The 12,964-nt window shown below is 41.1% G+C and overlaps 1 protein-coding gene across 1 annotated transcript in view; it reads left to right on the top strand.

The window, feature by feature from the left end:
* Positions 1–12,964, top strand: part of afg1lb (AFG1 like ATPase b) — a 33,327-nt gene that overhangs the window by 10,976 nt on the left and 9,387 nt on the right. The window contains exons 7-8 of the mRNA XM_085134167.1: positions 5,360–5,418; positions 12,764–12,846. Coding sequence (XP_084990293.1) covers positions 5,360–5,418; positions 12,764–12,846 — 142 coding nt within the window. The remainder of the gene's footprint in view (positions 1–5,359; positions 5,419–12,763; positions 12,847–12,964) is intronic.

Here is a 12,964-nt window from a genome sequence, read left to right as displayed (position 1 = left end):
TAACCTCAATTTTTATTGTCCAAGAAAACAGTTTGAGATGATCTGCAGTTTGTGATATGGCGCATTAACCTGCTGGAATCAGCCATGAGAAGATAATACACTGCGTTCATAAAGAGATGGACGTGATCAGCAACAAGATTCAGACAGGCTGTAGCAGTAAAGTTATGCTGAGCTGATACAAAGCTAATATCCCCCACACCATTAGATCACCAGCAGCAGCCTAAACTATTGATAAAGCAACGGATGGAGCCATTTCATCTTGTTTACTATTGAAATGTTGCGGCAGAAATTGAGAGCAATTTTGGTGAGTCTGTGCAAATTCAAGCTTCAGTTTCCTGTATACCCTACCTACTTCAAGGTTTGATATGATGTACATTCAGAGATGCCCTTCTGTATACCTTGGTTGTAACAACAGGTTTTGCTATTAGTTCCGCTCTTCTCTGATCTCCGACATTAACAAGACATTTTGAACTGCAGAAATGGTGCTCACTCTGTTTCACTCTGTGCAGGCAAACCATCAGAAAATCAGCAGTTCCTGAAATATTCAGACCAAACACCATACGAAACTCAAAATCAATTCTCTTCCCCTTTCTGATGCATCTAATTAGGGATGCACCGATACCGATACTGGTATCGGGTATCGGGGCCGATACTGTAAAATGTGTGTGTACTCATACTCGTAAAAGTTAACCGATACCATGAACCGATACCAACTTATTTCATTAATCAGAGGGTGGCTTGTCATTTCTGTTGTAGTTTTTTAGATTGGCCACTAGGGGGCCAATTATTATTTTATTTATTATTTATTTTATAATAATTATTTTGTTTGTTTGTTTACAATATGGACACTCTGCAATAATATAAAAGTTAAATTTAGTCGCAAACCTAATTTGTATTCATTTTATTCCAAACAGAAGTGTTTATTTATTATTCTGAAAGCTCGAGACAGTGCCAATAGTTCAGTGATATTTTGTAAAATTACAATGTGGAGACTCTGCAATAATTTAACAGAAGTGCTTATTTTTCACTTGAAATTTTTTTGTGGTCATTTTTATTAAGATTTTATTTTTTATCAGCAGGGAATATGATAAAACCTGTCTTCCAATTCATTGCATTTGTGTGTGTGTGTGTGTGTGTGTGTGGTAGAAGTATCGTTTTTTGTACTCTGTATCGGCAAGTACTCAGATCGAAGTATCGGTATCGTATCGGTTTGAAAAAATTGGTATCGTTGCATCTCTACATCTAATGTTTGAACTTCAGCAGGTTGATTTGACTCTATATGTCTCTATACGCCTGAGTTTTTCCTGAGTTTCTTCCCTGTGATTGAATAATTGGATATCTGCATTAACAAAAGGTTGAATAGGTGTACCTAAAGTTGCCAGTGAGGGTACTTACAACCATAGGTTACTTTATTTTGACCATAATTGTCTTCGAAATACTTTCTCCTGCAAGAATTGAACCGGCTGCGTCCTGTTTACGGCAATTGACCAAAAGAAACACCTCACCTCTCCCGCCTAGACATGACGCCATCTTTTAACAGGCTTTGATGTTGCATTTACTGCCCACAGAGCAAGGATGGAAAAGGAATTAGCAAGTGATCAACGTGGAGATAAATGCATGATGTGCTATCTAAGGTCTTCATCGTCTCTGGGTACATGTAATGTCGATGTCTCAAAGCCTTGAGTGGGTACGGAGTGGATGGCAACAAGGTGGCTCTCATGGACAAAGATGTGCATCTCTGATATTTACTAGCTATTAAGAACAAAGCCCCAAACCAGGGAAACTTGATAGAGTTACTACTTGGTATTAATTACATGGTTAATGGAACTCTTAAAGCCATAGGAGACAACTAGACATGAAAGGCATGCATTTTCTGTGTTTATTGATGTGGAGATGCTAGTATCAAAAAGCCCTAGACATGTTTGGAGGGGAAATTCAGAGATAGGTTTGTGCTAGAACGTTCAGTGTTTTGTTGTTTGATGGGGGTTTAATGCAGCTGAAGAGGGATGGAGGGATAAATGGTGTCTTTCTTTTTTTTTAGATTGGGGGACATTATAGTTGATAGCATGCAGTTTACATTAGCCCATTTAATTCCATTGATCGCAAATGTTTTTAATTATTAGGCTAGGTTGAATTATGTATTAATCCAGTTCCAGTAAAGTGTGCAGTGGCACATGTCTCCTGACTCATTAGCAGTGCTGCTCTGGCCTTGTAAATGGTAAATGGCCTGTATTTTTATAGCGCTTTACTAGTCCCTAAGGACCCCAAAGCGCTTTACACATCCAGTCATCCACCCATTCACACACTGGTGATGGCAAGCTACATTGTAGCCACACACTGACAGAGGCGAGGCTGCCGAACACTGGCCCTCTGACCACCACCAGTAGGCAACGGGTGAAGTGTCTTGCCCAAGGACACAACGACGAGACTGTCCAAGGCGGGGCTTGAACCGGCAACCTTCCAATTACAAGGCGAACTCCCAACTCTTGAGCCACAATCGCCTTGTCACCTGCCGACACACTACTTTGTGTCCTGTTCTGTGTTGACTGGGCTGACGCTGTTGAGTCTACATACGCTAGCTTAGCAGTAGCTTGACTCACTAGACTTCAGCAACTTGAAGTAACAACAAATGCAACTCAGTGCCTCTTATTATGTTACACTTATAGTGAGTACAAAGCTAGCAATAGAACACCAGAAAAACAAATGATCTATTCCCATATACAAGTGTAAAGTATATGGGAATTTACTTTACACTTTTACTTTACACTTGACAAAGGGCATTAAATATGGAGCTTCAGGAGTGAAGGCACGCATATGATGCTAGGAATAGGGTGAGATGGAGGCAGGGGATCCGCTATAGAGATCGAAAGAAGAAGAAGATTACAAAAATGGACTAATGGTTTTAGGTTCCACATTTTGAAGCCTCAGTGTTTGCATTTTGGCCGTAGTCATTTTAAGTTTCTGTTTGTTTGTTCGGGTCAGTGCTGAGAAACAGACTAACGAAGCACATCATAGAATTCAGGTCCCAAAGTCAAACGAACACTGCGGCGTGACTGAGAGTTCAAAACTGTCTAAATTCTTTCATCTTTAATAAAATGATCAGCTGCTGCTTTACCAGGTGTAACAACTAAGTTTAGCATCCAGGCATCCATGAAAACATCACTTCCAACATAAATGAAGACAGAAAACTAAACAGCAGTGACTTTTGTAGGGTTACGGAAGTTGGACTAGCTGGTATATAATGATGTGCTAATACGAGGTTAGTCATTAATATACTGCAACAACATGGGAATAGAGCAGCTGCAAGAGAATTCAACATTAATGAATCAATGGTACGGAAGTGAAGGAAACAAGAAGAATGAGTTGAGTAAAGTTTGACTTATCTGTCTGTTTTGTTTCACTTAATGCACCTTATAATCCGGTGCACCTTATGTATGAAAACAGACCCATTCATCGACAGTACGCCTTATAATCTGGCGCCTTATGGTCCAAAAAATATGGCATTTATTTTTAAAAGTCAAGCCAAACTTTTAGAAGGGTTGTGTGAAAAATTAAGAACATCTGTACTGTTTCTATAGGAATTAGGGTAGGGTAACTAGCAGCCAGGTGCTACTAATCAAATGCAGTTGATTAACTGATCATCAGTGTGAGCGTCTGCCAGAGTTTTGGCAGTTTGCTAGTATGGAGCATTCAGGTGTGTGTTAATACAGTGCAGAAAGAAAGATATCAGCAGTCATCTTAAAGAAGCAATTGCTGTTGCTGCCCTTTACTGTGGGAAGAATTATAAAGCCATTTCCAAACAATTTGAAGTTTATTATTCTATACTAAGGAAGATTTTTCAAACTGCGCATATCTCAGAAAAACTGCAAAAATCCCAACCCAGCCCTATATCTCAGACTCTACAGGTTAGCATGTTAAATGTTGAAGTCCAGGACAGTACAGTTGGAAAAAAACTGAACAAGTATGACTTGTTTGGAAGGGTTACGTGAAGAAAAGAGCATGGCAGCACAGCTTTTGTTTCCAGAGTTGCACCTGAACAAACCACAAGACTTCTAGAAAAGGTCCTTTGGAGAAACTTGACCATAGTGGAAATGTTTGACCATACTGCACAGCACATTTTATGAAATCCAATGGAGGTGTTTGTGCTGCAGCACAAACACCTCATAACAACTGTCAAGCACGGCAGGAGGGTGTTTTGCAGCCACATGATCTGGGAACAATCATGAACTCTTCTGTATACCAAAGTATTTTAGAGTCACATGTGAGAAATGTGTTTCTGTAACAAGAAATGATCTCAAGCACAGCAGCAAATCTAAAACAGATTGATTATTTTCTCATTTTCAGCCAATGTGTTGCAAAGGCCCAGTCGAAGTCCACATCTCAACCTGATTTAAATGCTGTGGTTGGACCTTAACAGAGCTGTACATAAACAAATGCGCCCCCAAAACGTAACAATTACTAACACAATTACTGCAGTGAATGTTTAGTTTTTCACACACTGCTTCTGCATCGTGGGTTAGTTTTTGTTAAGTAAATAATGACATGTGTAATGCATCACGAGTTGATGTTTGCATCTGGTTGTATTTACCTCATTTTAGGACATTCTACAAGGACTAGATAATTATTTTAATATATCTTAACATGTAAAATATTAGAGTTGAAATAGGGTGTGCCTTCTTTTTTCATTATTTTTTATTAAACATTATGTAGTTTCTCATCGGTATAGCAGCAATCATACTTACTACACAGACATAGTATTTGCACCAATAAAGGAAGAAAATGTACGTCCCAAAACACTGAACTCTCTTTCTTAAACCTTTGGCATATTCCAGTCTCATAGGGCACAGTCCATTACAGTATAGAAGTTATTAAGCAAAGGTTGTTTTTGTGTCAGGTCCTACTGTAGTAAGCTTAAGTCCAAACATCAACAACGGCCACTTGTTTGCATTTGCAGCTGGAGAGAGCTTGAGCCTCGCTGTGTGTGTGTCTTTGTCCCTGTTTGTGTGTGAATCCCTATCTGTTTTATCTGTCTATCAGGGATGCTACTTCAGATGTAATTTGTTCCAGCCGAGCTAATTGAAACCTCTATTCAGCGAGCTGCTGTGGACATTGTCCGTGCTGAAAAGGCGACAGTCCTTTCTCTGGCCACCATTGTTTGGGAATGTAATGAATTTTATGTTGCTGCCGCTGCCGGTAGAGAAATCCATTTTTCTCCCCTGGTCCCAGTCCTTTTGTCGTGCCTCCCCACCCATCCTTCAGTTCATCAATAGCCACTTTATCTGCCAATCTGTGGCGAGGGGATGACATTATTAGAAGGCTAAACAGCAGCTCTAATACAGGCCCTCCCTTCCTCTTTCAGATCTGTACAAAAACGGACTTCAGAGGGACACCTTCCTACCTTTCATCGATGTGCTGAAGGTAGAGACAAAGTCATCCCTCTCTCTTGTCTTTCTAATTTATTCAGTTGTTTATCTCACGCGCACACGCACACATACACGGACACACACTTGCATGTATGCCTCTGTGTCCGTCTTTTTGCGAGTTGCTCTTAGTGGTTTGATGTTTTCTGCTTCATGGATGCTTCACACAGTGTCACAAAGCTGTCTTTGATCATACCAGGGCACACTGAAAGACTCACAGAGAGAGAAAGGCAGAGAGAGATGGAAAAGAGTGTGAGTGGGTACAGGTAATGTGAATGGGAGAGTGGGAGATGGGTGGACTAGCTGTGACTGACCCAGGCTGCTTGCATTTCAAAAGTAGAGAGGGGGGGGGGGGTGGAGCGGAGAAGAGGAGCGATGTGATGGTTAGCATTTCTAGCGAAAAATCTACTTTGCAATTTAAGCAGGTAGCACCATTATCCCGCCTGCATCCCAGATGATCATTGATGTGTTTGGAGTGATCGTGATCATAAATAATTGCATATTAATTTGTTGTCATGCATTTTGCAACAGAGGAGGGCAGCATTCTTGCGCCTTTTATTGGTATTTTGTCTGAATAGTAAAGGCAAGCGTTGACACTGCTGCAATTTTTTTTGGGCAAGATAGGAACTGAAAGTAAGCAGCTTAGCGTTATTAAGAATTTAAAACTGAGAACCACTCCTCTGACACTAAACGTACCAGATAAACTCATAATTGAACAATATGAAGTCCTGTAAGTATGAGGCACCTGAGCTGTGCAACCTTCCAGTTTCATATAATCACATTGATGCAAACCACTTGCGCTGCCATCGTTTCGTTATGTAGGACGGCCAATAATTAATAATAAGTTCTAATTTACCAAAACTAAGAGTTTCCTTAATGCCCCATGTTGACCACGCTGTCTTTATTAGGGATTCCCTATAGAATATCTTGTTATATATTATGACCTTTAGTTTGAATGCAGACATTTTTTACACACACACAGTCACATAAGCAGTGCTCGGCTAAGGTCTGGCTCAGGCACACTCCTGGTATGAAGTAGTAGATAAATGCTCTCTTGTGAGTGCGCTGAAAATCGCCACTCATACTGCTACTTGAATTTTGTGGCTTTTTGAATGAAATTGTTGTTAAATTCTCATTATTATTTGGCATGCCTCATTTGCTTTTAATAGGAACTTTTACACAGGATTATACATATACAATAGTATATGCCTTATTATTGACTTTTGGTTTATTTTTGAAAACAAATGCATTCGTTTTTGTTCATGCTATGATGGGGATTTTGTTAAAGAAATACAATACATGATATAGAACATAGTCACTCAGATTAATTTAGGCTTGGTTCTTTATAAAATGACTTAACATGGCATTGGCTCTGAATATATTCAGGTATCACAGTATTTTTAACCCTAAAACTCCGGTTTAGCTCTGATATAATAAATAATCTGTTGCATTACAAATGCTAAAGTGAATATGTGTGCAAAATACAGGCAATCTAACCTGACCAGAGTCATTAACCACTGTAACATTAAACACACACACATTTGAAGTCAAACCCACTAAAAGTTGCATAGAGTCTTGGAATCACCCTGCACCCCACCTGCTAACCCAGCAGCAGCAGCACCCTTGCCCTCTCTAATCCACCCTCATCAAGGTCCTGAATGCCTGCTGTCCCTCTCTGCCCCGTACTGGCTCCTCTCTTTCAGGATACCATGTTTTCCTTTGTGAGGCCATCTGGTTGGAGGGTTTGGGGGTGTTTTTTAGGTGGGGTGCTATGGATTCTCTATAGTGATCTGTCCTGTAAAGTTAAAGCTTGCTAACTAGCTGACCCTTAATAGATTGAATGAATGCTCGCAGGGAGCAGCCGCTGACTCAGCGCAGATCGCCTCCGAATGTGCGTGCCAGCGTGTGTTTCTATGGTGAGTGCAGGAGAGAAAAGAGGGTGTTAACATACAAAAATAGCCTCTGACCTCTTCCCCTCATCACCTGAGCCGGAGTGGTAAGGGTTAAACCGCCACTTTTGTCCGCCTCGGATGATGTCTTTATCTAACTGTTGACTTCTGATTAGTTGGGTCACCTTTCCTTCTGCAGCTCCCGATCTTCCACAATCATCCAGTTTTATATTTAAAAAATTATTTAATGACTTGCAACGCATGGGCTACATACAACTTCATTTAATCCAGAAGACGCTGTTTATTTTTTTTATTGTTCATCATTTAGTTTGTTTGCTGTTTTTCATCCACACAGTCGTTTGTAATTTCTCGTCCTTTGTAGCATCTCTGTAGACTCCATTTGTGAGTCTATTCAGTTGTTCCGGCTTCTTTTTCTTTGCAGCCGCTGCAAAGCTCGTAGTTTTGTGAAATACAGGGTTTGGGGTTTTTTTCTTTTTTTTTTAATGGATGCTGCCAGTATTGTAACGAAGACACTCTTTCTCTCTCTCGCAAACTGTCCTCGCTCTCCACTCCACTTTTCATTGCCCATCCTCTCTCTCCACCCCTCTATCCCCACTCTTTATTCTATCACTATCCTGTTCTGCTCGCTGGCTTTACTCACCCAAGGTCAGGTCTCTGTATTTTGGTAGCAGAATAGTGACTTTATTTTCCCTCCACTTGTTCGATTGCAGTTGCGCACAAAGCTGCCGAGGGGAGAAAAACATGACAACAACCCTGAGGCAACTTTGAGTATCTCTGAGTTTCTATCTGTTTTTAACCCTTCTTTTGATCCACTTTTCATCTCTTTTTTTTGTGTCACTGTCAATACTGGCTCTGTGCTGAGCAGTTGGTGATGAGAAAAAATGAAATATATAAATCAAAACAGAATGACAAAGAGAGAAAGGGAAAGACTGAAGAATGAGAGGGACGTGGTCCTCCACTGAAGACCTTGGTAAGAAGGACCGTGTGTGAAGAGCTGGAAGAGTTCAAATCAAATAGATTTTGATATTTGATGACAGTCATTGTCTTTTAAAACATTTAATGTCAGCATGCTTCGAGGGCAAAGCTCACTTCTTTCATATCAGTGTCTCTCTCTGTCTGTTCTGAAACCTGAACAAGGGGTGATAGGACAAATCGATTTCTTTTAAGCACAAAGAATCAAACCAGGATCCTAATTGTTACCCTAAATTTTAATTATGGCAGTTACCTTGGTTCCGTTTGGGCAAATGATGTTTTCCTGTTTTCTATCAGAGTGTTCAGATGTCAGATGTGTAATAGTAAGCGTGTACAAATATAGAAATGTCTCTTAATTCGACTTTCATGGGGTGCGTTTTTGCCTTTGCTAGTCACAGTACAGACAACCAAGAAAACAGGGAAAACAGTAGAAGTCAAGCCACCCGGAAGTGACATAAAGTCAAGCTCCTCTCCCAGTAGATCAGCTGATCTCAGTGGGAGTCCACATCATCTGGTAAACTGACTAAACTGACTAAAGTCGCATGTGCAAACCATGTTCACCCTACCTATCTGAATCACTGTGACATCTTTATTCACTGATGCCTGCTCTGTTGTCTTCTTGCTGCTTTCAAAGCCCACAGGAGGAGGTCCCAGAACAGAACTGTACCACCAAATACAAGTGACCACACATGGAAATAACAATTTTTGGCTACAGTGATCCTAACAGAAATTCGATTCTGAGACTAACTTTATGTATATTACTGACATTAATACCCTTTTGAATGTCAGATTTGAATTATTTGCATCCATTTTAATACACCAGATAATTAGTTATTCACTAATCAGTATCTTTATAGGCAGCAGACTAAGACAGAACACAATCTAACTCGGGACCGAGGTGCTGGGGAGAATTAACTTATATGTAAAAAAAAGGTTTTACAAAGTCAGCGGTACAAAATCTCAGATGGATGGGGGTAGTACGGACAGGTTTTCACAGTGCACAGAACAAGAAAGATGAAGTCTCTTATTTAATTTTGCTGATTCCTTTTTAATTGTGCACATAAAGTCCTGCAGGTTTAAAAGACTGCAATGCTACATTGTTGAAATCTTCTTGTAAAGGTCTTGCAGGTTTATACTATACAAGATGATCAGAGAGCAATTTTTGTCAAGTGTAATGTTTGTAATAAACTGTGTGGAGCCCGTGTTTTGCTCGCGTCTGTCACGATCAACAAATGGAGCCTCTGTTGGCCAGGTGCAGGTAGCACACACTGCCCGAGTTACCGTTCTGGTTCAGTCCTGGGCCAACGAAACTCGATGGGTTGAGAGCGGGGGGTCCGGTAGGGTCCTGGATCACAAAAGATGGGGCCTCCAACTCAAACGATGTTTCCCCAAGAGGAGCAGCCGAGGCAGGAGAAGGTTGTGAGAACGACCCTGCAGAACAATCCATCGCCGGCCCAAGGCAGTCACACTTTAAGGGAATAGATCATTAGGTGTAATTAGGGTGTTCACATTGTCACGTACCCCCCCCCCCAGACGGCCCAAAGAATGAATAAAATCACCAGATACACCCCCAGCCGGCTCACATGCGTGCACGCACACACACTAACTAAGCAGCTCCCCAGTTAGTGAAAACACTTTGATGTCAGAAGAGTCGTCCAGAACTTGCCAGCATAAAGGCACTGTTTTAAGCTCTCCCCCCCCCCCACACACACACACACACATCTCTCTCCCTCTCTCTCGACCCCTCTGTCCCTGCCACCTCCCACTTTTTTTTTTCCTGTCCCTCCACACAAGGCTGTAAGACACACACGGATGAATGAACGACAACCTTTCCCCTCCTCCCCTCACCCCCCTCCAACCCCCGTCTCTTTTTCAGCCTTCCCACCCTGCATTTCTTTGAGGCCTGGTCAATTCTCCAGGCCAAAAAAAAAAAAAAAGCATCAAATGTTTTCTGCTGCTGGGTAATGAGGGAGTGGACCTCATCAGGGCCCAATAGTCAGCTATCCTTGGCTTTTGTTGCAGCTCAATGGCACCGCGCTCTTTGAAAAACTCAAAAGCAACTTTTTGAGGAGTAAAGGATAGAGAAAGATATGTCATGGAGGGAGCGGGCACAGAGGGGAGTGGAGGGAGCAGGGGGGTAAAAAAAGAAGAAAAAAAAGCCACTCTGTTTTTATGCTAAACGGCTGTCCAGTGAGAGCAGTGGACAGCTCGGACAATGACATGATTGGAGCTACATGTGTTTGGATGACTTTCTTCTAAAGAGTCTCTGATTCTCATGTCTGTCATCTCTCTCTCTTGTGTCTGAGCCGGTGAATGCATCTGTGCGAGCAGGGGAACTCTTAATTTGCTGCTTTTCTGTGAATCGGCAACACATTTGCCAGGTTTTTACACCACTAGTTTAAAAAGCTAATATTGTTGCCTGATGGTAATAAACCTTAGGGCTGCACTTCTTTTCTTTTTATGGTTTAATCTGTCACGTGTCTTAATAATGATTAAAATAACAAAAAATGCAGATCGGAGTTTCTTTTAATTTAATTAACAAGACAAAATCTAAAGAGGTGATCATTTAGAAAATACTACAACATTCCATTAGAAAAACTTAAAAGTATTGCAAATGGATAAATTAATCAAATTGTGAGCCTACAAAATTACTAAATAAAAAAATAAACTAAAGACTGCACACTTGTGACCAACAAATTTGTTACAACCTAAATATTTTCTCAACTTGCAGCACGAGCGCATTTTTATCATTTTTCCTTAAAATAAATGATCACCTCTTCTATCCGTCCACCTGACGAAAGAAAAAAAAAAGCTGTTACTCCACTATTTGTACATCGCCATTCGCCGATTAAACTGAAGGGACTGTTTAAGACGAGATTTAAAAGTTGCAAAGTAGACTGACTACATTCGCGAGAGGAGGACGTCGGGGTGTGGGGAGGCTGCAAAACCACAATGTGTAGGCGGATAAAAATCTTAGAGGAGTGAGAACTTGACAATCCCCTCAAGATGGATAATCAAGTAATGACCCGCGAGGCCTCAGCCTCATCTGATTATAAATAACCAATGGAATCATCATCACTGATTGTGTTTCCATTCCTCCTTCTTTTCCCCTCTCGTATTTGCACCTCGCTCCTCCGTCAAGAAACGCAACAGCCGCCTTTACCGTAGGTACGTTAGAGACGAGGTTCATAAAGGGAGGGAGTTGAAGATGGCAGGAGAAAAGACAAACTGAGATACTAATGATGTGGCGGCAATAGTGACAAGTTTTTTTTTCCTTCTTTTTTTTTCTTTTCTGGAGGGACTATTTACCCGTTGGTGGGGTCACAGTAGGTTGATGAAATGACACCTCCCTTTTGTGCGTGGGGGAGGGCGAGTTTGTCAGGTTGTTATTAAGCCTGATTCAGCCAATTGGCTCAGAGTGGGAACCCCGTTTGTGTGAGCGGACACGGAGATAAAAAGTTGACAGCAGAGAAGAATAGAGTATTTCCGTCCCCTTGCTTTGTGATGATTACTAATTATCCTGCAGCTTAAGGAGGCCAGTGGCAGAAATTCACTGATTTCATAATTTACTGGAGCTGTCGCTGAATACTCAGTCAGCCGATGATGGCTTGGATGGGATGATATGCAGTTCCTCTCTTTTCTTTGATAGAATAGTGGAGATGATGATTATAGTTTGTGCTGTACTCCCTGACATGAATCCTGTTGACGTTTTACTCTATGTGGAAAAGTTTGAACCCTGCATCGCAGGTTCACCCCTGCTGTAACGCACTTGAATAGCTGCAGAACAATGGATCGGCTCGGCAAACCGAGAACAGCTGACACAAAATCCCAAAGCTGTCGGAGGATAGGAGATAAGATGCCGGCTGCCTTCTGCAATGCCTTGTTATTTAATTTAATACTTTTTAGGGTTGTTCTGTATCCATTTTAGTGTGAAAGAAGTGAAGACACAAAGCTCTGATTGTCCATTTTACAGGGTTGCCATATTAACAATGCATCATCAAGACAAATCAAGGTGTCACAATGATTTAAACCTAAAGAAGTGCAATTTGTTTTAGTATTTCTATCAGCAATCACCAATATGAAAATCAGAGTTCTGATATTTCTCTAATTTTCCTTATCTTTTTATCAAATAAAAGGACAAGAATAATCGATTAGGTGTGTTAGGTGTGTCAGTGTTGTCCAGAAAGATTAAAATCTCCTTGTGACAAACATGGAAACTGTATTTAATTTTGTTAAGAGCACAAATAACACCAAGCCAGTGGGCAAATGTTATCCTCAATAGACAGCAAAAAGAGTTTTTCTTTAAACTATACAACACTTCACATTTTAAATGGAAGTAGGTTAATGTGGATGCTGGAATTTAAACATTTGTCCTACTGTATACTGTGTGTGTGTGTGTGTGTGTGTGTGTGTGTGTGTGTGTGTGTGTGTGTGTGTGTGTGTGTGTGTGTGTGTCAACAGGAATACTGCCACACCGTCTGCTTAGACACAGGGATTGACTACAGGAAGCTTGGCGAGGCTGCAGCAGGGAAACTTTACTACCTGTAAGACACACAAACACACACACACAAACACGCTACCTCTCTGCTTCCCTCTTTATAGTCCTCCTCAGCCCAGAGTTTGTGCGGAGGCTGGGTTGAGTTGACATTAACCTGCATTAAA

Source organism: Neolamprologus multifasciatus, chromosome 15 (assembly GCF_963576455.1).
Source record: "Neolamprologus multifasciatus chromosome 15, fNeoMul1.2, whole genome shotgun sequence".
Classification (NCBI taxonomy): Eukaryota; Metazoa; Chordata; class Actinopteri; order Cichliformes; family Cichlidae; genus Neolamprologus; species Neolamprologus multifasciatus.
The sequence above is the reverse complement of the archived record's forward strand: the minus strand, read 5'-3'. Positions and strand labels throughout refer to the sequence as shown.